Here is a 27,170-nt window from a genome sequence, read left to right on the forward strand (position 1 = left end):
CTCACTCCCAGTACCTGTTATTCACTATATAACTCACTCCCAGTACCTGTTATTCGCTATATAACACAATCCCAATACCTGTTATTCACTATATAACTCACTCCCGGTACCTGTTATTCACTATATAACTCACTCCCAGTACCTGTTATTCACTATATAACTCACTCCCAGTACCTGTTATTCACTATATAACTCACTCCCGGTACCTGTTATTCACTATAGAACTGACTCCCAGTACCTGTTATTCACTATATAACTCACTCCCAGTACCTGTTATTCGCTATATAACTCACTCCCAGCACCTGTTATTCACTATATAACTCACTCCCAGTACCTGTTATTCACTATATAACTCACTCCCAGTACCTGTTATTCGCTATATAACACAATCCCAATACCTGTTATTCACTATATAACTCACTCCCGGTACCTGTTATTCACTATATAACTCACTCCCAGTACCTGATATTCACTATATAACTCACTCCCAATACCTTTTATTCACTATATAACTCACTCCCAATACCTGTTATTCAGTATATAACTCACTCCCAGTACCTGTTATTCACTATATAACTCACACCTAGTACCTGTTATTCACTATATAACTCACTCCCAGTACCTGTTATTCGCATTATAACTCACTCCCAGCACCTGTTATTCACTATATAACTCACTCCCAGTACCTGTTATTCACAATATAACTCACTCCCAGTACCTGTTATTCGCGATATAACTCACTCCCAGTACCTGTTATTCGCTGTATAACTCACTCCCAATACCTGTTATTCACTATATAACTCACTCCCAGTACCTGTTATTCACTATATAACTCACTCCCAGTACCTGTTATTCGCTATATAACTCACTCCCAATACCTGTTATTCGCTATATAACTCACTCCCAATACCTGTTATTCACTATATAACTCACTCCCAGTACCTGTTATTCACTATATAACTCACTCCCGGTACCTGTTATTCACTATATAACTCACTCCCAGTACCTGTTATTCACTATATAACTCACTCCCAATACCTGTTATTCACTGTATAACTCACTCCCAGTACCTGTTATTCACTATATAACTCACTCCCGGTACCTGTTATTCACTATATAACTCACTCCCGGTACCTGTTATTCACTATATAACTCACTCCCAGTACCTGTTATTCGCAAGATAACTCACTCCCAATACCTGTTATTCGCTATATAACTCACTCCCAGTACCTGTTATTCACTATGTAACTCACTCCCAGTACCTGTTATTCACTATATAACTCACTCCCAGTACCTGTTATTCGCAAGATAACTCACTCCCAATACCTGTTATTCGCTGTATAACTCACTCCCAGTACCTGTTATTCACTATGTAACTCACTCCCAGTACCTGTTATTCGCTATATAACTCACTCCCGGTACCTGTTATTCACTACATAACTCATTCGCAGTACCTGTTATTCACTATATAACTCACTCCCAGTACCTGTTATTCACTATATAACTCACTCCCAGTACCTGTTATTCACTATATAACTCACTCCCAGTACCTGTTATTCACTATATAACTCACTCCCAGTACCTGTTATCCGCTATATAACTCACTCCCCGTACCTGTTATTCACTATATAACTCACTCCCAGTACCTGTTATTCACTATATAACTCACTCCCGGTACCTGTTATTCGCTATATAACTCACTCCCAGCACCTGTTATACACTAGATAACTCACTCCCGGTACCTGCTATTCGCTATATAACTCACTCCCGGTACCTGTTATTCACTACATAACTCACTCCCAGTTCCTGTTATTCACTATATAACTCACTCCAAGTACCTGTTATTCGCTATATAACTCACTCCCAGCACCTGTTATTCACTATATAACTCACTCCCGATACCTGTTATTCACTATATAACTCACTCCCAGTAGCTGTTATTCGCTATATAACTCTCTCCCAGTACCTGTTATTCACTATATAACTCACTCCCGGTACCTGTTATTCGCTATATAACTCACTCCCGGTACCTGTTATTCGCTATATAACTCACTCCCAATACCTGTTATTCACTATATAACTCACTCCCGGTACCTGTTATTCACCATATAACACACTCCCAGTACCTGTTATTCACTATATAACTCATTCCCAGTACCTGTTATTCACTATATAACTCACTCCCGGTACCTGTTATTCGCTATATAACTCACTCCCGGTACCTGTTATTCACTATATAACTCACTCCCAGTACCTGTTATTCACTACCTAACTCTCTCCCAGTACCTGTTATTCACTATATAACTCACTCCCAGTACCTGTTATTCACTATATAACTCACTCCCGGTACCTGTTATTCGCTATATAACTCACTCCCAGCACCTGTTATTCACTATATAACTCACTACCGGTACCTGTTATTCGCTATATAACTCACTCCCAGTACCTGTTATTCGCTATATAACTCACTCCCAATACCTGTTATTCACTATAGAACTCACTCCCAGTACCTGTTATTCACTATATAACTCATTCCCAGCACCTGTTATTCACTATATAACACACTCCCAATACCTGTTATTCACTATATAACTCACTCCCAGCACCTGTTATTCACTATATAACTCACTCCCGGTACCTGTTATTCACTATATAACTCACTCCCAGTACCTGTTATTCACTATATAACTCACTCCCAGCACCTGTTATTCACTATATGACTCTCTCCCGGTACCTGTTATTCACGATATAACTCACTCCCGGTACCTGTTATTCACTATATTACTCACTCCCAGTACCTGTTATTCACTATATAACTCACTCCCAGCACCTGTTATTCACTATATGACTCACTCCCGGTACCTGTTATTCACTATCTCACTCACTCCCAGTACCTGTTATTCACTATATAACTCAGTCCCGGTACCTGTTATTCACTATATAACTCACTCCCAGTACCTGTTATTCACTATATAACTCACTCCCAGTACCTGTTATTCACTTTTTAACTCACTCCCAGCACCTGTTATTCACTATGTAACTCACTCCCAGTACCTGTTATTCACTATATAACTCACTCCCAGCACCTGTTATTCACTATATGACTCACTCCCGGTACCTGTTATTCACTATATAACTCACTCCCAGCACCTGTTCTTCACTATATAACTCACTCCCAGTACCTGTTATTCACTATATAACTCACTCCCAGCACCTGTTATTCACTATATGACTCACTCCCGGTACCTGTTATTCACTATATAACTCACTCCCAGTACCTGTTATTCACTATATAACTCACTCCCAGTACCTGTTATTCACTATATAACTGACTCCCGGTACCTGTTATTCACTATATAACTCACTCCCAGCACCTGTTATTCACTATTTAACTCACTCCCAGTACCTGTTATTCACTATATAACTCACTCCCAGTACCTGTTATTCACTATATGACTCACTCCCGGTACCTGTTATTCACTATATAACTCACTCCCAGTAGCTGTTATTCACTATATAACTCACTCCCAGTACCTGTTATTCACTATATAACTCACTCCCGGTACCTATTATTCACTATATAACTCACTCCCGGTACCTGTTATTCACTATATAACTCACTCCCAGCACCTGTTATTCACTATATAACTCACTCCCAGTACCTGTTATTCACTATATAACTCACTCCCAGTACCTGTTATTCGCTATTTAACTCATTCCCAGTACCTGTTATTCACTATATAACTCACTCCCAGTACCTGTTATTCGCTATATAACTCACTCCCAGTACCTGTTATTCGCTATATAACTCACTCCCAATACCTGTTATTCACTATAGAACTCACTCCCAGTACCTGTTATTCACTATATAACTCATTCCCAGCACCTGTTATTCACTATATAACACACTCCCAATACCTGTTATTCACTATATAACTCACTCCCAGCACCTGTTATTCACTATATAACTCACTCCCGGTACCTGTTATTCACTATATAACTCACTCCCAGTACCTGTTATTCACTATATAACTCACTCCCAGCACCTGTTATTCACTATATGACTCTCTCCCGGTACCTGTTATTCACGATATAACTCACTCCCGGTACCTGTTATTCACTATATTACTCACTCCCAGTACCTGTTATTCACTATATAACTCACTCCCAGCACCTGTTATTCACTATATGACTCACTCCCGGTACCTGTTATTCACTATCTCACTCACTCCCAGTACCTGTTATTCACTATATAACTCAGTCCCGGTACCTGTTATTCACTATATAACTCACTCCCAGTACCTGTTATTCACTATATAACTCACTCCCAGTACCTGTTATTCACTTTTTAACTCACTCCCAGCACCTGTTATTCACTATGTAACTCACTCCCAGTACCTGTTATTCACTATATAACTCACTCCCAGCACCTGTTATTCACTATATGACTCACTCCCGGTACCTGTTATTCACTATATAACTCACTCCCAGCACCTGTTCTTCACTATATAACTCACTCCCAGTACCTGTTATTCACTATATAACTCACTCCCAGCACCTGTTATTCACTATATGACTCACTCCCGGTACCTGTTATTCACTATATAACTCACTCCCAGTACCTGTTATTCACTATATAACTCACTCCCAGTACCTGTTATTCACTATATAACTGACTCCCGGTACCTGTTATTCACTATATAACTCACTCCCAGCACCTGTTATTCACTATTTAACTCACTCCCAGTACCTGTTATTCACTATATAACTCACTCCCAGTACCTGTTATTCACTATATGACTCACTCCCGGTACCTGTTATTCACTATATAACTCACTCCCAGTAGCTGTTATTCACTATATAACTCACTCCCAGTACCTGTTATTCACTATATAACTCACTCCCGGTACCTATTATTCACTATATAACTCACTCCCGGTACCTGTTATTCACTATATAACTCACTCCCAGCACCTGTTATTCACTATATAACTCACTCCCAGTACCTGTTATTCACTATATAACTCACTCCCAGTACCTGTTATTCGCTATTTAACTCATTCCCAGTACCTGTTATTCACTATATAACTCACTCCCGGTACCTGTTATTCACTATATAACTCACTCCAAGTACCTGTTGTTCACTATATAACTCACTCCCGGTACCTGTTATTCACTATATAACTCACTCCCAGTACCTGTTATTCACTATATAACTCACTCCCAGCACCTGTTATTCACTATATGACTCTCTCCCGGTACCTGTTATTCACGATATAACTCACTCCCGGTACCTGTTATTCACTATATTACTCACTCCCAGTACCTGTTATTCACTATATAACTCACTCCCAGCACCTGTTATTCACTATATGACTCACTCCCGGTACCTGTTATTCACTATCTCACTCACTCCCAGTACCTGTTATTCACTATATAACTCAGTCCCGGTACCTGTTATTCACTATATAACTCACTCCCAGTACCTGTTATTCACTATATAACTCACTCCCAGTACCTGTTATTCACTTTTTAACTCACTCCCAGCACCTGTTATTCACTATGTAACTCACTCCCAGTACCTGTTATTCACTATATAACTCACTCCCAGCACCTGTTATTCACTATATGACTCACTCCCGGTACCTGTTATTCACTATATAACTCACTCCCAGCACCTGTTCTTCACTATATAACTCACTCCCAGTACCTGTTATTCACTATATAACTCACTCCCAGCACCTGTTATTCACTATATGACTCACTCCCGGTACCTGTTATTCACTATATAACTCACTCCCAGTACCTGTTATTCACTATATAACTCACTCCCAGTACCTGTTATTCACTATATAACTGACTCCCGGTACCTGTTATTCACTATATAACTCACTCCCAGCACCTGTTATTCACTATTTAACTCACTCCCAGTACCTGTTATTCACTATATAACTCACTCCCAGTACCTGTTATTCACTATATGACTCACTCCCGGTACCTGTTATTCACTATATAACTCACTCCCAGTAGCTGTTATTCACTATATAACTCACTCCCAGTACCTGTTATTCACTATATAACTCACTCCCGGTACCTATTATTCACTATATAACTCACTCCCGGTACCTGTTATTCACTATATAACTCACTCCCAGCACCTGTTATTCACTATATAACTCACTCCCAGTACCTGTTATTCACTATATAACTCACTCCCAGTACCTGTTATTCGCTATTTAACTCATTCCCAGTACCTGTTATTCACTATATAACTCACTCCCAGTACCTGTTATTCGCTATATAACTCACTCCCAGTACCTGTTATTCACTATATAACTCACTCCCGGTACCTGTTATTCACTATATAACTCATTCCCAGTACCTGTTATTCACTATATAACTCATTCCCAGTACCTGTTATTCACTATATAACTCACTCCCAGTACCTGTTATTCGCTATATAACTCACTCCCAGTACCTGTTATTCACTGTATAACTCACTCCCGGTACCTGTTATTCACTATATGACTCACTCCCAGTACCTGTTATTCACTATATAACTCACTCCCAGTACCTGTTATTCACTATATAACTCACTCCCGGTACCTGTTATTCACTATATAACTCACTCCCGGTACCTGTTATTCGCTATATAACTCACTCCCGGTACCTGTTATTCACTATATAACTCACTCCCGGTACCTGTTATTCACTATATAACTCACTCCCAGTACCTGTTATTCACTATATAACTCACTCCCAGTACCTGTTATTCACTATATAACTCACTCCCGGTACCTGTTATTCACTATATAACTCACTCCCAGTACCTGTTATTCACTATATAACTCACTCCCGGTACCTGTTATTCACTATATAACTCACTCCCGGTACCTGTTATTCACTATATAACTCACTCCCAGTACCTGTTATTCACGATATCACTCACTCCTGGTACCTGTTATTCACTATATAACTCACTCCCAGTACCTGTTATTCACTATATAACTCACTCCCAGTACCTGTTATTCACTATATAACTCACTCCCGGTACCTGTTATTCACTGTATAACTCACTCTCGGTACCTGTTATTCACTATATAACTCACTCCCGGTACCTGTTGTTCACTATATGACTTACTCCCGGTACCTGTTATTCACTATATGACTCACTCCCAGTCCCTGTTATTCACTATATAACTCACTCCCAGTACCTGTTATTCACTATATAACTCACTCCCGGTACCTGTTATTCACTATATAACTCACTCCCGGTACCTGTTATTCACTATATAACTCACTCCCGGTACCTGTTATTCACTATATAACTCACTCCCAGTACCTGTTATTCACTATATAACTCACTCCCAGTACCTGTTATTCACTATATAACTCACTCCCGGTACCTGTTATTCACTGTATAACTCACTCCCGGTACCTGTTATTCACTATATAACTCACTCCCAGTACCTGTTGTTCACTATATGACTTACTCCCGGTACCTGTTATTCACTATATAACTCACTCCCAGCACCTGTTATTCACTATATGACTCACTCCCGGTACCTGTTATTCACTATATAACTCACTCCCAGTACCTGTTATTCACTATATAACTCACTCCCAGTACCTGTTATTCACTATATAACTGACTCCCGGTACCTGTTATTCACTATATAACTCACTCCCAGCACCTGTTATTCACTATTTAACTCACTCCCAGTACCTGTTATTCACTATATAACTCACTCCCAGTACCTGTTATTCACTATATGACTCACTCCCGGTACCTGTTATTCACTATATAACTCACTCCCAGTAGCTGTTATTCACTATATAACTCACTCCCAGTACCTGTTATTCACTATATAACTCACTCCCGGTACCTATTATTCACTATATAACTCACTCCCGGTACCTGTTATTCACTATATAACTCACTCCCAGCACCTGTTATTCACTATATAACTCACTCCCAGTACCTGTTATTCACTATATAACTCACTCCCAGTACCTGTTATTCGCTATTTAACTCATTCCCAGTACCTGTTATTCACTATATAACTCACTCCCAGTACCTGTTATTCGCTATATAACTCACTCCCAGTACCTGTTATTCACTATATAACTCACTCCCGGTACCTGTTATTCACTATATAACTCATTCCCAGTACCTGTTATTCACTATATAACTCATTCCCAGTACCTGTTATTCACTATATAACTCACTCCCAGTACCTGTTATTCGCTATATAACTCACTCCCAGTACCTGTTATTCACTGTATAACTCACTCCCGGTACCTGTTATTCACTATATAACTCACTCCCGGTACCTCTTGTTCACTATATGACTTACTCCCGGTACCTGTTATTCACTATATGACTCACTCCCAGTACCTGTTATTCACTATATAACTCACTCCCAGTACCTGTTATTCACTATATAACTCACTCCCGGTACCTGTTATTCACTATATAACTCACTCCCGGTACCTGTTATTCGCTATATAACTCACTCCCGGTACCTGTTATTCACTATATAACTCACTCCTGGTACCTGTTATTCACTATATAACTCACTCCCAGTACCTGTTATTCACTATATAACTCACTCCCAGTACCTGTTATTCACTATATAACTCACTCCCGGTACCTGTTATTCACTATATAACTCACTCCCAGTACCTGTTATTCACTATATAACTCACTCCCGGTACCTGTTATTCACTATATAACTCACTCCCGGTACCTGTTATTCACTATATAACTCACTCCCAGTACCTGTTATTCACGATATCACTCACTCCTGGTACCTGTTATTCACTATATAACTCACTCCCAGTACCTGTTATTCACTATATAACTCACTCCCAGTACCTGTTATTCACTATATAACTCACTCCCGGTACCTGTTATTCACTGTATAACTCACTCTCGGTACCTGTTATTCACTATATAACTCACTCCCGGTACCTGTTGTTCACTATATGACTTACTCCCGGTACCTGTTATTCACTATATGACTCACTCCCAGTCCCTGTTATTCACTATATAACTCACTCCCAGTACCTGTTATTCACTATATAACTCACTCCCGGTACCTGTTATTCACTATATAACTCACTCCCGGTACCTGTTATTCACTATATAACTCACTCCCGGTACCTGTTATTCACTATATAACTCACTCCCAGTACCTGTTATTCACTATATAACTCACTCCTGGTACCTGTTATTCACTATATAACTCACTCCTGGTACCTGTTATTCACTATATAACTCACTCCCAGTACCTGTTATTCACTATTTAACTCACTCCCGGTACCTGTTATTCACTATATAACTCACTCCCAGTACCTGTTATTCACTATATAACTCACTCCCAGTACCTGTTATTCACTATATAACTCACTCCCAGTACCTGTTATTCACTATATAACTCACTCCCGGTACCTGTTATTCACTATATAACTCACTCCCGGTACCTGTTATTCACTATATAACTCACTCCCAGTACCTGTTATTCACTATATAACTCACTCCCAGTACCTGTTATTCACTATATAACTCACTCCCGGTACCTGTTATTCACTGTATAACTCACTCCCGGTACCTGTTATTCACTATATAACTCACTCCCAGTACCTGTTGTTCACTATATGACTTACTCCCGGTACCTGTTATTCACTATATGACTCACTCCCAGTTCCTGTTATTCACTATATGACTCACTCCCAGTACCTGTTATTCACTATATAACTCACTCCCAGTACCTGTTATTCACTATATAACTCACTCCCGGTACCTGTTATTCACTATATAACTCACTCCCGGTACCTGTTATTCGCTATATAACTCACTCCCGGTACCTGTTATTCACTATATAACTCACTCCCGGTACCTGTTATTCACTATATAACTCACTCCCAGTACCTGTTATTCACTATATAACTCACTCCCGGTACCTGTTATTCACTATATAACTCACTCCCGGTACCTGTTATTCACTATATAACTCACTCCCAGTACCTGTTATTCACTATATAACTCACTCCCGGTACCTGTTATTCACTATATAACTCACTCCTGGTACCTGTTATTCACTATATAACTCACTCCCGGTACCTGTTATTCACTATTTAACTCACTCCCGGTACCTGTTATTCACTATATAACTCAATCCCGGTACCTGTTATTCACTATATAACTCACTCCCAGTACCTGTTATTCGCTATATAACACAATCCCAATACCTGTTATTCACTATATAACTCACTCCCGGTACCTGTTATTCACTATATAACTCACTCCCAGTACCTGTTATTCACTATATAACTCACTCCCAGTACCTGTTATTCACTATATAACTCACTCCCGGTACCTGTTATTCACTATATAAATCACTCCCAGTACCTGTTATTCACTATTTAACTCACTCCCGGTACCTGTTATTCACTATATAACTCACTCCCAGTACCTGTTATTCACTATGTAACTCACTCCCAGTACCTGTTATTCACTATATAACTCACTCCCAGTACCTGTTATTCACTATATAACTCACTCCCGGTACCTGTTATTCACTATATAACTCACTCCCAGTACCTGTTATTCACTATTTAACTCACTCCCGGTACCTGTTATTCACTATATAACTCACTCCCAGTACCTGTTATTCACTATATAACTCACTCCCAGTACCTGTTATTCACTATATAACTCACTCCCGGTACCTGTTATTCACTATATAACTCACTCCCGGTACCTGTTATTCACTATATAACTCACTCCCAGTACCTGTTATTCACTATATAACTCACTCCCAGTACCTGTTATTCACTATATAACTCACTCCCGGTACCTGTTATTCACTGTATAACTCACTCCCGGTACCTGTTATTCACTATATAACTCACTCCCAGTACCTGTTGTTCACTATATGACTTACTCCCGGTACCTGTTATTCACTATATGACTCACTCCCAGTTCCTGTTATTCACTATATGACTCACTCCCAGTACCTGTTATTCACTATATAACTCACTCCCAGTACCTGTTATTCACTATATAACTCACTCCCGGTACCTGTTATTCACTATATAACTCACTCCCGGTACCTGTTATTCGCTATATAACTCACTCCCGGTACCTGTTATTCACTATATAACTCACTCCCGGTACCTGTTATTCACTATATAACTCACTCCCAGTACCTGTTATTCACTATATAACTCACTCCCGGTACCTGTTATTCACTATATAACTCACTCCCGGTACCTGTTATTCACTATATAACTCACTCCCAGTACCTGTTATTCACTATATAACTCACTCCCGGTACCTGTTATTCACTATATAACTCACTCCTGGTACCTGTTATTCACTATATAACTCACTCCCAGTACCTGTTATTCACTATTTAACTCACTCCCGGTACCTGTTATTCACTATATAACTCAATCCCGGTACCTGTTATTCACTATATAACTCACTCCCAGTACCTGTTATTCGCTATATAACACAATCCCAATACCTGTTATTCACTATATAACTCACTCCCGGTACCTGTTATTCACTATATAACTCACTCCCAGTACCTGTTATTCACTATATAACTCACTCCCAGTACCTGTTATTCACTATATAACTCACTCCCGGTACCTGTTATTCACTATAGAACTCACTCCCAGTACCTGTTATTCACTATATAACTCACTCCCAGTACCTGTTATTCGCTATATAACTCACTCCCAGCACCTGTTATTCACTATATAACTCACTCCCAGTACCTGTTATTCACTATATAACTCACTCCCAGTACCTGTTATTCGCTATATAACACAATCCCAATACCTGTTATTCACTATATAACTCACTCCCGGTACCTGTTATTCACTATATAACTCACTCCCAGTACCTGATATTCACTATATAACTCACTCCCAATACCTTTTATTCACTATATAACTCACTCCCAATACCTGTTATTCACTATATAACTCACTCCCAGTACCTGTTATTCACTATATAACTCACACCTAGTACCTGTTATTCACTATATAACTCACTCCCAGTACCTGTTATTCGCATTATAACTCACTCCCAGCACCTGTTATTCACTATATAACTCACTCCCAGTACCTGTTATTCACAATATAACTCACTCCCAGTACCTGTTATTCGCGATATAACTCACTCCCAGTACCTGTTATTCGCTGTATAACTCACTCCCAATACCTGTTATTCACTATATAACTCACTCCCAGTACCTGTTATTCACTATATAACTCACTCCCAGTACCTGTTATTCGCTATATAACTCACTCCCAATACCTGTTATTCGCTATATAACTCACTCCCAATACCTGTTATTCACTATATAACTCACTCCCAGTACCTGTTATTCACTATATAACTCACTCCCGGTACCTGTTATTCACTATATAACTCACTCCCAGTACCTGTTATTCACTATATAACTCACTCCCAATACCTGTTATTCACTGTATAACTCACTCCCAGTACCTGTTATTCACTATATAACTCACTCCCGGTACCTGTTATTCACTATATAACTCACTCCCGGTACCTGTTATTCACTATATAACTCACTCCCAGTACCTGTTATTCGCAAGATAACTCACTCCCAATACCTGTTATTCGCTATATAACTCACTCCCAGTACCTGTTATTCACTATATAACTCACTCCCAGTACCTGTTATTCACTATATAACTCACTCCCAGTACCTGTTATTCGCAAGATAACTCACTCCCAATACCTGTTATTCGCTATATAACTCACTCCCAGTACCTGTTATTCACTATGTAACTCACTCCCAGTACCTGTTATTCGCTATATAACTCACTCCCGGTACCTGTTATTCACTACATAACTCATTCGCAGTACCTGTTATTCACTATATAACTCACTCCCAGTACCTGTTATTCACTATATAACTCACTCCCCATACCTGTTATTCACTATATAACTCACTCCCAGTACCTGTTATTCACTATATAACTCACTCCCAGTACCTGTTATTCACTATATAACTCACTCCCGGTACCTGTTATTCGCTATATAACTCACTCCCAGCACCTGTTATACACTAGATAACTCACTCCCGGTACCTGTTATTCGCTATATAACTCACTCCCGGTACCTGTTATTCACTACATAACTCACTCCCAGTTCCTGTTATTCACTATATAACTCACTCCAAGTACCTGTTATTCGCTATATAACTCACTCCCAGCACCTGTTATTCACTATATAACTCACTCCCGATACCTGTTATTCACTATATAACTCACTCCCAGTAGCTGTTATTCGCTATATAACTCTCTCCCAGTACCTGTTATTCACTATATAACTCACTCCCGGTACCTGTTATTCGCTATATAACTCACTCCCGGTACCTGTTATTCGCTATATAACTCACTCCCAATACCTGTTATTCACTATATAACTCACTCCCGGTACCTGTTATTCACCATATAACACACTCCCAGTACCTGTTATTCACTATATAACTCATTCCCAGTACCTGTTATTCACTATATAACTCACTCCCGGTACCTGTTATTCGCTATATAACTCACTCCCGGTACCTGTTATTCACTATATAACTCACTCCCAGTACCTGTTATTCACTACCTAACTCTCTCCCAGTACCTGTTATTCACTATATAACTCACTCCCAGTACCTGTTATTCACTATATAACTCACTCCCGGTACCTGTTATTCGCTATATAACTCACTCCCAGCACCTGTTATTCACTATATAACTCACTACCGGTACCTGTTATTCGCTATATAACTCACTCCCAGTACCTGTTATTCGCTATATAACTCACTCCCAATACCTGTTATTCACTATAGAACTCACTCCCAGTACCTGTTATTCACTATATAACTCATTCCCAGCACCTGTTATTCACTATATAACACACTCCCAATACCTGTTATTCACTATATAACTCACTCCCAGCACCTGTTATTCACTATATAACTCACTCCCGGTACCTGTTATTCACTATATAACTCACTCCCAGTACCTGTTATTCACTATATAACTCACTCCCAGCACCTGTTATTCACTATATGACTCTCTCCCGGTACCTGTTATTCACTATATAACTCACTCCCGGTACCTGTTATTCACTATATTACTCACTCCCAGTACCTGTTATTCACTATATAACTCACTCCCAGCACCTGTTATTCACTATATGACTCACTCCCGGTACCTGTTATTCACTATCTCACTCACTCCCAGTACCTGTTATTCACTATATAACTCAGTCCCGGTACCTGTTATTCACTATATAACTCACTCCCAGTACCTGTTATTCACTATATAACTCACTCCCAGTACCTGTTATTCACTTTTTAACTCACTCCCAGCACCTGTTATTCACTATGTAACTCACTCCCAGTACCTGTTATTCACTATATAACTCACTCCCAGCACCTGTTATTCACTATATGACTCACTCCCGGTACCTGTTATTCACTATATAACTCACTCCCAGCACCTGTTCTTCACTATATAACTCACTCCCAGTACCTGTTATTCACTATATAACTCACTCCCAGCACCTGTTATTCACTATATGACTCACTCACGGTACCTGTTATTCACTATATAACTCACTCCCAGTACCTGTTATTCACTATATAACTCACTCCCAGTACCTGTTATTCACTATATAACTGACTCCCGGTACCTGTTATTCACTATATAACTCACTCCCAGCACCTGTTATTCACTATTTAACTCACTCCCAGTACCTGTTATTCACTATATAACTCACTCCCAGTACCTGTTATTCACTATATGACTCACTCCCGGTACCTGTTATTCACTATATAACTCACTCCCAGTAGCTGTTATTCACTATATAACTCACTCCCAGTACCTGTTATTCACTATATAACTCACTCCCGGTACCTATTATTCACTATATAACTCACTCCCGGTACCTGTTATTCACTATATAACTCACTCCCAGCACCTGTTATTCACTATATAACTCACTCCCAGTACCTGTTATTCACTATATAACTCACTCCCAGTACCTGTTATTCGCTATTTAACTCATTCCCAGTACCTGTTATTCACTATATAACTCACTCCCAGTACCTGTTATTCGCTATATAACTCACTCCCAGTACCTGTTATTCACTATATAACTCACTCCCGGTACCTGTTATTCACTATATAACTCATTCCCAGTACCTGTTATTCACTATATAACTCATTCCCAGTACCTGTTATTCACTATATAACTCACTCCCAGTACCTGTTATTCGCTATATAACTCACTCCCAGTACCTGTTATTCACTGTATAACTCACTCCCGGTACCTGTTATTCACTATATAACTCACTCCCGGTACCTCTTGTTCACTATATGACTTACTCCCGGTACCTGTTATTCACTATATGACTCACTCCCAGTACCTGTTATTCACTATATAACTCACTCCCAGTACCTGTTATTCACTATATAACTCACTCCCGGTACCTGTTATTCACTATATAACTCACTCCCGGTACCTGTTATTCGCTATATAACTCACTCCCGGTACCTGTTATTCACTATATAACTCACTCCCGGTACCTGTTATTCACTATATAACTCACTCCCAGTACCTGTTATTCACTATATAACTCACTCCCAGTACCTGTTATTCACTATATAACTCACTCCCGGTACCTGTTATTCACTATATAACTCACTCCCAGTACCTGTTATTCACTATATAACTCACTCCCGGTACCTGTTATTCACTATATAACTCACTCCCGGTACCTGTTATTCACTATATAACTCACTCCCAGTACCTGTTATTCACGATATAACTCACTCCTGGTACCTGTTATTCACTATATAACTCACTCCCAGTACCTGTTATTCACTATATAACTCACTCCCAGTACCTGTTATTCACTATATAACTCACTCCCGGTACCTGTTATTCACTGTATAACTCACTCTCGGTACCTGTTATTCACTATATAACTCACTCCCGGTACCTGTTGTTCACTATATGACTTACTCCCGGTACCTGTTATTCACTATATGACTCACTCCCAGTCCCTGTTATTCACTATATAACTCACTCCCAGTACCTGTTATTCACTATATAACTCACTCCCGGTACCTGTTATTCACTATATAACTCACTCCCGGTACCTGTTATTCACTATATAACTCACTCCCGGTACCTGTTATTCACTATATAACTCACTCCCAGTACCTGTTATTCACTATATAACTCACTCCTGGTACCTGTTATTCACTATATAACTCACTCCTGGTACCTGTTATTCACTATGTAACTCACTCCCAGTACCTGTTATTCACTATTTAACTCACTCCCGGTACCTGTTATTCACTATATAACTCACTCCCAGTACCTGTTATTCACTATATAACTCACTCCCAGTACCTGTTATTCACTATATAACTCACTCCCAGTACCTGTTATTCACTATATAACTCACTCCCGGTACCTGTTATTCACTATATAACTCACTCCCAGTACCTGTTATTCACTATATAACTCACTCCCAGTACCTGTTATTCACTATATAACTCACTCCCGGTACCTGTTATTCACTGTATAACTCACTCCCGGTACCTGTTATTCACTATATAACTCACTCCCAGTACCTGTTGTTCACTATATGACTTACTCCCGGTACCTGTTATTCACTATATGACTCACTCCCAGTTCCTGTTATTCACTATATGACTCACTCCCAGTACCTGTTATTCACTATATAACTCACTCCCAGTACCTGTTATTCACTATATAACTCACTCCCGGTACCTGTTATTCACTATATAACTCACTCCCGGTACCTGTTATTCGCTATATAACTCACTCCCGGTACCTGTTATTCACTATATAACTCACTCCCGGTACCTGTTATTCACTATATAACTCACTCCCAGTACCTGTTATTCACTATATAACTCACTCCCGGTACCTGTTATTCACTATATAACTCACTCCCGGTACCTGTTATTCACTATATAACTCACTCCCAGTACCTGTTATTCACTATATAACTCACTCCCGGTACCTGTTATTCACTATATAACTCACTCCTGGTACCTGTTATTCACTATATAACTCACTCCCAGTACCTGTTATTCACTATTTAACTCACTCCCGGTACCTGTTATTCACTATATAACTCAATCCCGGTACCTGTTATTCACTATATAACTCACTCCCGGTACCTGTTATTCACTATATAACTCAATCCCGGTACCTGTTATTCACTATATAACTCAATCCCGGTACCTGTTATTCACTATATAACTCACTCCCGGTACCTGTTATTCACTATATAACTCACTCCCGGTACCTGTTATTCACTATATAACTCACTCCCAGTACCTGTTATTCACTATATAACTCATTCCAAGTACCTGTTATTCACCACAGACTTGCAGGCTGATAGGTAAATTGGCCATTGTCAATTCCCCCTCGTGTAGGTAGGAGAATGGTAAGGAATATGGGTTTAATGTAGGAGGGGATCTGGTAGGGAATATAGGATCAATGTAAGATTAGTATAAATGGGTGGTTGATGGTCGGCACAGACTCGGTGGGCCGAAGGGCCTGTTTCAGTGCTGTATCTCTCTATGGCTTTTTAACCCACTCCAAGTCCCTGTTCTTCACTGTGTAACTCACTTCCATTCCATGTTAATTTTCATTGTAATTCACTCCAGGTGTTGTCTCTTTATCACACACTCTCAGGTGTAATTCCCTATATAACTCACTCCCAGTCTGTGTTATTGTCCTATTGCTGAGAATGAAACAATTTAAGGAGACATGCTGTGCCATTTCTTACCATGTCAGCCAGACACGAGCTCCCCAGCAGGGCAAGCGCACACCATAGCACTGGATTGTTGGTCAGTCCCAAACCAAACGGACCCCTCCTGCTTCTGGAGCCCATCGCTGTCTGAAGCCTGTCTGCCGGCGAAGCTGAAAGCCAAAAGAGCCGAGAAGATTCAAACTAATCTGCTTCAAGGCAACATCAGCAAAACATTGAGGGAGGATTACAGCTTGGGAGCAGGTTTTCAACCTTATCAACGAAACTACTCTGGGTCCCCAAATAATCCAGGGATGTGGAATTGGGTTTCCATCACTTCCTCTGACAAGTGGTCCCCAGCGGAGGGATTCACTGGAATTATCCTGCTGCCTGGAGTAGAAGAAGATTCGAGACTGCAGCCGCTTCCTGCAAGGTAACCAAAACCCCCTCCAAAAAAAAACACTTCACATATTTCCCATTAAAGAAGCAGGCCATCCAGAATGATGATCCCGCGCCTTCTCCAAGTCCGCTATGTTTGTGTGTGTTTATTTATTTATATGCATCCCCTGCTTGTCAGATAAGGTGCTGAGAAAGATGAAGTCGTGGTTAAAATTCCTGGAGTGGCGCTGACTCGATATCACTGCGGTTTGTTTCTGAGACTCAGTCCTGGAGCTGCTCCCACCCAGTCACTGAGCACTGGATCGTTGTTTTGGCTTACATCACTTGCATTTCTATAGCGCCTTTCACGCCCTGAGGGCATCTCAAAGCGTTTTACCACCTATAGAAACAAAACAAGGGGCCATTCGGCCCCTCGATACCGTGCAATTTAGCTAGTCCCACTCCTCTCATTTTTTTCCCCCTTCAGGTGCTTATCCAAATCCCCTTTTGAAAGCCATTTTTCAATATGCCTCCACCACACTCTCAGGCAGTGCTTTCCAGATCCTAACCACCGGCTGTGTAAAAAAGTTCTTCCTCATGTCACCTTGGCTTTTTCGGCCAATCACCTTAAGTCGCTGTCCTCTGGTTCTCGGCGCTTCCGCCAATGGGAACAGTTTCTCTCTGTCTACTCTGACCAAGCCCCTCATGATTTTGAACACCTCCATCGATTCCCCTCTCAACCTTCTCTCCTCTAAGGAGAACAACCCCAACTTCTCCAAGCTATCCACGTAACTGGAGTCCCTCATCCTTTCACGTAGATCTTTCTGCACCCTCTCTAATGCCTTCACATCCTTCCTGAAGTGCGTATGAAGTACTTTTCTTTGAAGGAGAGTCAGAGTTCTAATGTCGATAAGCGCAACAGCCAATTTGCACACAGCAAGCTCCCACAAAATGAACAGATAATCATGGCATAGCACAGCACAGGAGGCTGCATGGCCCACAGTGTCTGTATTGGGAAATGATCTAATAATCTGTTTTAGCGATGTAGAGTGACAGATAAATATCAGCCAGGGAGAACGTTACAGTCCTTTGAATAGTGCCATGGGATCTTGTTCATCCACCTCAGAAGTTTAACATCTAAAAGATGGCACCTCCAACAGTGCAGCACTGAGCACCAGCCTAGATCGTGCACTGAAGTCTCCAGAGTGGGACTTGAATCCACAACCTACTGATTCAGAAGGGAGGGTGTCACCCACTGCGCCACAGCTGGAAGTCAGAGAAAGGTGTGCGGTTGAGAATGGGGATGCTAGCATTCAGAGGTTTGGCTATTTCTGATCAAATCCCTTGCCCAGCCTCCCAGGAGTTGAGAGAACCTTGAGTCCTTTGCCATTTATGTCATCCTTTGTCCTCTGGATCAGCAGAAAACAAAATATCATGACCAGCATTAACACAAATAATGTTCTGAATGCCTCTGATTGGTTTCCCTTGCACTGTGTTGTTTGATGATGTCCATAATATTCTTGCCTTTTTGTCTTTGGGAAGGATAGATAGACTCCTCTGATGACTCAATGAGTTAAGAAACCTCAAAACATATAAAATTTGCAGCACAAAAGGAGGCTAGTTAGCCCATTGTGTCTGTGCCAGCAAACAAAAAGGTAACCAGTCTAACCCTACTTCCAGCTTTTGGTCCATAGCCCTGTAGGTTAGGGCATCTCAAGTGCATATCCAAGAGACTTTTTAAATGTGATGAGTGTTTCTGCTTCTACCGCCCTTTCAAGCAGAGTTCCAGACCTCCACCACCCTCTGGGTGAAAAGATATACTCCTCAACTCCCATCAATTACATTAAATCTATGCTCCCTGGTTATTGATCCCTCAGCTAAGGGAAATAGGTCCTTCCTGTCCACTTTATCTGGGCCCGTCATCATCGTATACACCTCCATTAAATCTCCCCTCAGCCTCCTCTGTTCCAAAGAAAACAACCCCAGCCTGTCCAATCATACCTCAGAGCTAAAATTCTCCGTTCCGGGCAACATACTCTGTGAATCTCCTCTGTACCTTCTCTTGTGCGATCACATCCTTCCTGTAATATGGTGACCAGAACTGTGCACAGTACTCTAACTGTGGCCTCATTAGTGTTTTATACAGTTCCAGCATTAAGCACCGCACCCCATCCCGCCCTCCCCTTACATTCTATACATCAATCAATAAGGAAAGTATCCCGTATGCTTATTTAACGACCTTATCTACCTGTCCTGCAAATTTCAGGGATCTGTGGACATACTGTATATTTTTCTACATTTTTCAGTATCCTACCATTTATTGCGTATTCCCTTGCTTTGTTAGCCTTCCCCAAATGCATTACTTCACACTTCTCTGGATTGAATTCCATTTGCCATTTTTCTGTCTACCTGACCAGTCCATTGATATCTTCCTGCAGTCTCCAGCTTTCTTCCTCACTATCAACAATAGCTAATTTTGTATCATCTGTAAACTTCTTAATCATACTCCCTACATTTAAGTTTAAATTATTGAAAGCAAGGGACCCTGCAGATCCCTGCAGAAACCCACTGGATCCAACTTGCCACCTGCCCTTACCCTTGGATCCCATGGGCACTTACTTCTCTGAGCAGACTGCCATGTCGAAAGCGTTGCTAAAATCCATTTAGATTACATCAACCACACTAACTTCATCAACTCGCCCTGTTACCACGTCAAAAAATTCATTCAAGTAAGCTTCCCTCTTTTGCCTTATCTTACCCTGTATTCTCTTTGACATCCAAGGGGCTCTAGATTTGGGAGTTCCACCCTGTTTCCTTCTGGCGACATATTTGTTCTGAACCCTCAATAACTCTCACTGCTCTGACACTGATTTACCTTCCAGTAGCTGTTTCCAGTCCACTTTTGCCAAATCACAACTCGGCTTAGTAAAATTGGCCTTTCCCCAATTTCAGACTGTTACTCTTGGTCCACCTTTGTCCTTTTCCATAACTACCCTAAATTTATCTGAGTTATGATCGCTACCACCCAAAATCTCCCACTCATACCCCTTCCCCCTGCCCGATTTAATTTACTATAACTAATGCAGAACCGCCCTTTTTCTTATTGGGCTTGCTATATACTGGCAAAAATAAAGTTCTCCTGAATTCATTTTTAAGAATCCTGCTCCCTCTGTGCCTTTCACACTAATTCTATCCCAGTTAATATGAAGGTAATTAATCCTAGGCTGCATTCATCGGGATATAGCATACAAAAGCAAGGAAGGTAAACTTGCATAGAGCACTGGTTCAGCCTCAGCTGGAGTATTGTTTCCAGTTCTGGGAGCCACACTTTAGGAAAGATGTGAAGGCGTTGGAGAGAGTGCGGAAATGGTTCACGCAAATGGTTGCAGGGATGAGGAACTTCAGTTATTTGGATAGATTGGAGAAGTTGGGACTGTTTTCTTTCGAGAAGGTTGAAAGGAGATTTGATAGAGGCATTCAGAATCATGAGAGGTCTGGACAGGGTAGATAGGGAAAAACTGTTCCCATTACTGGAGGGATCGTGAACAGGAGGGCACAGATTTAAGTTAATGGGAAAAGAAGCCATAGCGACATGAGGAAAAAACTTTTTTCTCGCAGCGAGTGGTTAGGATCTAGAATGCACTGTCTGAGAGTGTGGTGGAGGCAGATTCAATCGAGGTTTTCAAGAGGGAATTGGACTGTTATCTGAAAAGGAAGGATCTGTAGGGCTACAAGGAGGCAGCCAGGGAGTGGCACTCGGTAAACTGCTCTTTTGGAGAGCTGGAGCTGACACGATGGGCTGAATGGCCTCCTTCTGTGCTATCGCAATACTGTGATTCTGTAGTTGAAATCCCCCGTTATTATTGCCCTATTATTTCTGCACTTCTCAGCAATTTGCACCCATATTTGCCTTTCTATCTCCCTCTGACTGTTTGGGGGTCTATGGTGTATGCCCAGTAGTGTGATTGCCCCTTTCTCTGTTCCTCATTTCAACCCATATGGCCTCATTTGATGTTCCTTCTACCATATCATCCATCCTCACAACTGTAATTGTTTCTTTAATCAATATTGTGACCCCCCCCTTTTTTATTCACCCTCTCTATCCCATTTGAAAACCCTGTAATCAGGAATGTTGAGCTGCCATTCCTGGTCTTCTTTCAGCTACATTTCCGTAAGTGGTCTGATACCATACTTCAAATGTCTATCTGTGCCCTCCGCTCATCTGTCTTATTCACAAGGCTCCTTGCATTGAGGTATACACCACTAATCACTGAACGACTCCTTTGTTGTCTATTTTATGGCCTTGGTTTTTCCTGTCTTACTTCTCTCCCTTCTGAAACTATGCTCGGGTTCCCATCCCCCTGCCAAGCTACTATAAACCCTCCCAATAGGATGGGCAAAGCTCCCGGCCCTGAGGAGGCATAAACCTGTCCAGCTTGTACAGGTCCCACCTCCCAGAACCAGTCCCAATGCCCCAGGAATCTAAAGCCTTCCCTCCTGCACCATCTCGCCAACCACGCACTCATTTTCTCGATTGGCCTATTTCGACATTCACTGGCACATGACATGGCACAGGGAGTAATTCAGAGATGACTACCTATGAGGTCCGACTTTTCAATTTCTTTCTTAACTCCCCTAAAACTACTTGCAGAACCTCATTCTTCTTTCTACCTTATGTCATTGGTACCAGTGTGGACCACAATCTCTGGCTGTTCACCCTCCCATCACCCCCTTCCCCGCCACCCTTCAGAATCTTGTGCAGTGGCTCAGTGATATCTAGAGGCTACATACCATTCTGGAATCACATCTGTGGCTGCAGAAACACCTATCTGTTCCCCTAACTATTGAGTCCCTGATCACTATTGCTTTTCCAATCTTCCTCCTGTCCCCTCCCTACCCCCGCCCCAGACAGCTGAGCCGCCCATGGTGCCGCAGACCTGGCTCTAGCTGTACCCCCCCCCAGAGCAACCTCACCAGAATTCAAAACTGAATACCGGTTAGGGAGCAAAAGGCACTCAGGGGACACCTGCACTACCTGCCTGGTCCTTCCTGTCTGCCTGGATGTCACCCAGACCCTCCCTGCCTGGTTGTAAGCTGTGTCCTGACCACCTCCAGCCTCATGAATGCACTGCAATGACGCCAACTGCTACTCAAGCTCCGAGACCTGGAGTTCGAGCCCCTCCAGCTGTCGACACGTCCTGCACGTGTGGTTGTTTAGGACATGAGAGATGTCCTGGAGTTCCCACACAACACAGTATGCGGATTCGACAGGACTGAGGTGCCCTACCATGCCTCTATTTGTTAAACATATAGCTCAACTTAGCAAAAATAAACATTATGACTTGGGGCTGACCTGGAGAGGAAAAAAAAACCTCACCAGTGATTCACAATGATCTCCCTCATCGCCAGGCTGTCTGATTGAAAACTGCTTTTGTTAAAGAAAGCAATTGCGGTGCTCTTTACTCACCCTCCGAGCTCTTCAACGTTGATGTCGCTATCAGAATTCTGAGAATCCTCTGGTGTTTGTGCTGCCCTGGCTGCTGCACACTGACTTGCAATTCTCTCTCACTGCCACTCCTTTTTAAACACGGACAGCTCCTCCCTCTACGTAATTTGTTGTTGTGGTGGTGTCATATATCTTCACCCTCTTCCCTTGAACTACAGTTTGTAGCACTGGAAGGACTCCTTCCACGGCCCACAACTGCCTTTCTCCCAGCCCATAGTCGGGGGTTAGTCCTATATGACAGGGGGGCTTTCATGGGCTCCCACAACCCCTGTAGGCTGGGGGAGGGGGGGGATGGAGAGCAACCACACCCACTGGGGGCAAGCATCCCACTAGATGTCAACCCAGAATCCAGAGTCCACTCACTAGGGCTATCTGGAACATGGATGCTGACCCCACACCTCCTGACTCAGAAGCAGGGATGCGAAACACTAAGCCAAGGGCTCTTTCCAGTCTATTTAATTCATCCAACCTTTCCCTTTTTCAGGGTCCAATCATTTCTTAAATGAATCCAGGGCTTTCTTCTCCATTACTTTACCTGAAAGTTCATTCCATATGTTTACTAGACTTGACTATTCCAACACAATCCTGGCCGGCATCTCACATTCTTCCCTCCATGAACTTGACATCATTCAAAGCTCTGCTGCCTGTCTCCTTACTTGCATTAAGTCCCATTCACTCATCTCTCCTGTACTCGCTGACCTACACTTGCTCCTTGTCAGCAACACCTGATTTTAAAATTCTCACCCTTGTTTTCAAATCCCTCCATGGCCTCACCTTTCTCTATCTCTGTAATCTCCTCCAGCCCCACAACCCTCTGAGATATCCGCACTCCTGCAATTCTGGCCTCGTAAGCATCCCCAATTTTAATTGTTCCACCATTGGTAACCGTGCCTTCAGCTGCCTAGGCCCTAAGCTCTGGAATTCCCTCCCTAAACCTCTCCGCCTCTCTACCTCACTTTCCTTCTTGAAAATGCTTTGACCAAGCTTTTGGTCATCTGCCCTAAAATTAGCATATGTGGCGCAGCATCAAATCTTGCTTATAATGCTGCTGTGAAGCATCTTGGAATGTTTTATTATGTTAAGGAGAGGGTTTTAAACTGAACTGTGGGGGCAAGCGATCAAATTTGGGAAAATATTGCAAATGAAGCAGTAGAGACAAGGCAAGAGAGAAAGGTATTAATATGGGAAATGGTAAACAGACTGTGACAGGAAGGGACAGAGCAGGCAATCTAAGAGTAAATCAACAGATAAGGCCAGAGGTTACAAAAATTATAAAAGGACAAATCTAAAGGCTCTGTATTTGAATGCACATAGCATTACAGAGACATGGCTGCAGGACGACATAGATTAGGACATGAATATTGAAGGGTACATGGTATTTAGGAAGGACAGGAAGCTAGGAAAAGGTGAAGGTTAATTAATGATGGTATTAGCGCAATGGAGATAGATGACCTAAGTTCAGGAGACCAGAATGTAGAAACATTTTGGGTAAAGATGAGAGAGATCATAAAGGCAAGACGTCACTGATGGGAGTGGTGTACAGGCCATCTAACATGAACCACGGTGTAGGACGGGGTATAAAGGAAGAAATAATGGCAGCTTGTCAGAAAGGTACAGCGATAATTATGGAGGATTTTAACCTACATATAGACTGGAAAAATCAGACAGACAGAGGTAGCCTAGATGAGGAGTACATAGAATGTTTTCGGGATAATTTCTTGGAACAATACGTTCTGGAACCAACTAGAGAGCAGGCTATACTAGACCTGGTATTGTGCAACTAGATAGGATTAATTAATGACTTCATAGTTAAGGCACCCCGAGGCAGCAGCGATCATAATATGATTGAATTTTACATTCAGTTTGAGGGAAAGAAGCGTCGGTCAAAGACTAGTATTTTAAACTTAAATAAGGGCAATTATGAGGCCATGAAAGCAGAGCTAGCTAAAGTGAACTAGCAAATTAGGTTATGGGATAGGTCAATAGAGATGCAGTGGCAGACATTTAAGAGGATATTTCAGAATACACAGAATAGATACATTTCAACGAGAAAGAAAAATTCCAAGGGTGGGACCCGTCATCCGTGGTTAACTAAAACAGTTAAAGATAGTATCAAACTTAAAGAAAAAGCCTATAATTGCACAAAGATGGAAGGAAGGTCAGAAGATTGGACAGAATATAAAAAACAGCAAAGAATGGTGAAAAGATTGATAAGGAAGGTAAAATTAGAGTGCAAGAGAAAGCTAGCTCGAAATATAGACAGATAGTAAGAGTTTCTATAGATATTTTAAAAAGAAAAGAGTTAACAAAGTGAATGTTGGTCCTATAAAAAATGAGTCTGGGGAATTAATAAAGGATAATAAGGAGATGACAGAAGAATTGAACAGATATTTTGCATTGGTCTTCACTATTGAGGATACAAATAACATCCCAGTATTAGCTGTAAGTCAGGAAATGGAAGGGAGGGAGGAACTCAAGAAAATTACAATCACCAGAGAAGTGGTACTGAACAAATTGTTGGAGCTGCGGGCTGACAAGTCCTCGGTTACCAATGGACTTCATCCTAGGCTGTTAAAAGAAGTGGCTAGTGAGATAGTTGATGCGTTAGTTTTAATTTCCCGCAATTCCTAAGATTTGGATAAGGTTCCGTTAGATTGGAAAATAGCGAATGTAACCCCTTTATTCAAAAAGGGAGGGAGACAGAAAGCAGGAAACTACAGGCCAGTTAGCTTAACATCTGTCTTAGGGAAAATGTTAGAAGCTATTATTAAAGACGTTATAGCAGGGAATTTAGAAACATTCAAGATAATCAGGCAGAGTCAACATGGTTTTGTGAAAGGGAAATCATGTTTAACCAATTTACTAGAGTTTTTTGAGGGAATTACATGTGCTGTGGATAAAGGGGAACTGGTGGATGTATTGTACTTAGATTTCCAGAAGGCATTTGATAAGGTGCCACATCAAAGGTTATTGCAGAAAATAAAAACTCATGGTGTAGGGGGTAACATATTTGCATGGATAGAAGATTGGCTAGCGAACAGGAAACAGAGACTAGGTATAAATGGGTCATTTTCTGGTGTGCCACAGGGATCTGTGCTCAGGCCTCAACTTTTTACAATTTATATAAATGACTTAGATGAAGGGACCGAAGGTATGGTTGGTGAATTTGCTGATGACACAAAGATAGGTAGGAAAGTAACTTGTGAAGAGGACATAAGTGGGCTACAAAGGGATATAGATAGGTTAAGTGAGTGGGCAAATGGAGTATAATTTGGGAAAGTGTAAAATTGTCCACTTTGGCAGGAATAAAAAAGGCATATTATCTAAATGGTGAAATATTGCAGAGCTCTGAGATACAGAGGGATCTGGGTGTCCTCGTGCATGAATCGCAAAAGGTTAGTATGCAGGTGCAGCACGTAATTCGGAAAGCTAATAGAATGTTATCATTT

The 27,170-nt window shown here is 41.3% G+C and overlaps 1 protein-coding gene across 1 annotated transcript in view; it reads right to left on the reverse strand.

The window, feature by feature from the left end:
- The window catches only part of LOC137346149 (CCN family member 1-like), an 84,003-nt gene extending 60,227 nt beyond the window's left edge, over positions 1-23,776 (reverse strand). The window contains exons 1-2 of the mRNA XM_068009486.1: positions 23,683-23,776; positions 17,877-18,010 (exon numbers count right to left, since the gene is read on the reverse strand). Coding sequence (XP_067865587.1) covers positions 17,877-17,981 — 105 coding nt within the window. The 5' untranslated portion in view covers positions 17,982-18,010; positions 23,683-23,776. The remainder of the gene's footprint in view (positions 1-17,876; positions 18,011-23,682) is intronic.
- Positions 23,777-27,170: the final 3,394 nt, after the last annotated feature.

Source organism: Heterodontus francisci, chromosome 29 (assembly GCF_036365525.1).
Source record: "Heterodontus francisci isolate sHetFra1 chromosome 29, sHetFra1.hap1, whole genome shotgun sequence".
NCBI lineage: Eukaryota > Metazoa > Chordata > Chondrichthyes > Heterodontiformes > Heterodontidae > Heterodontus > Heterodontus francisci.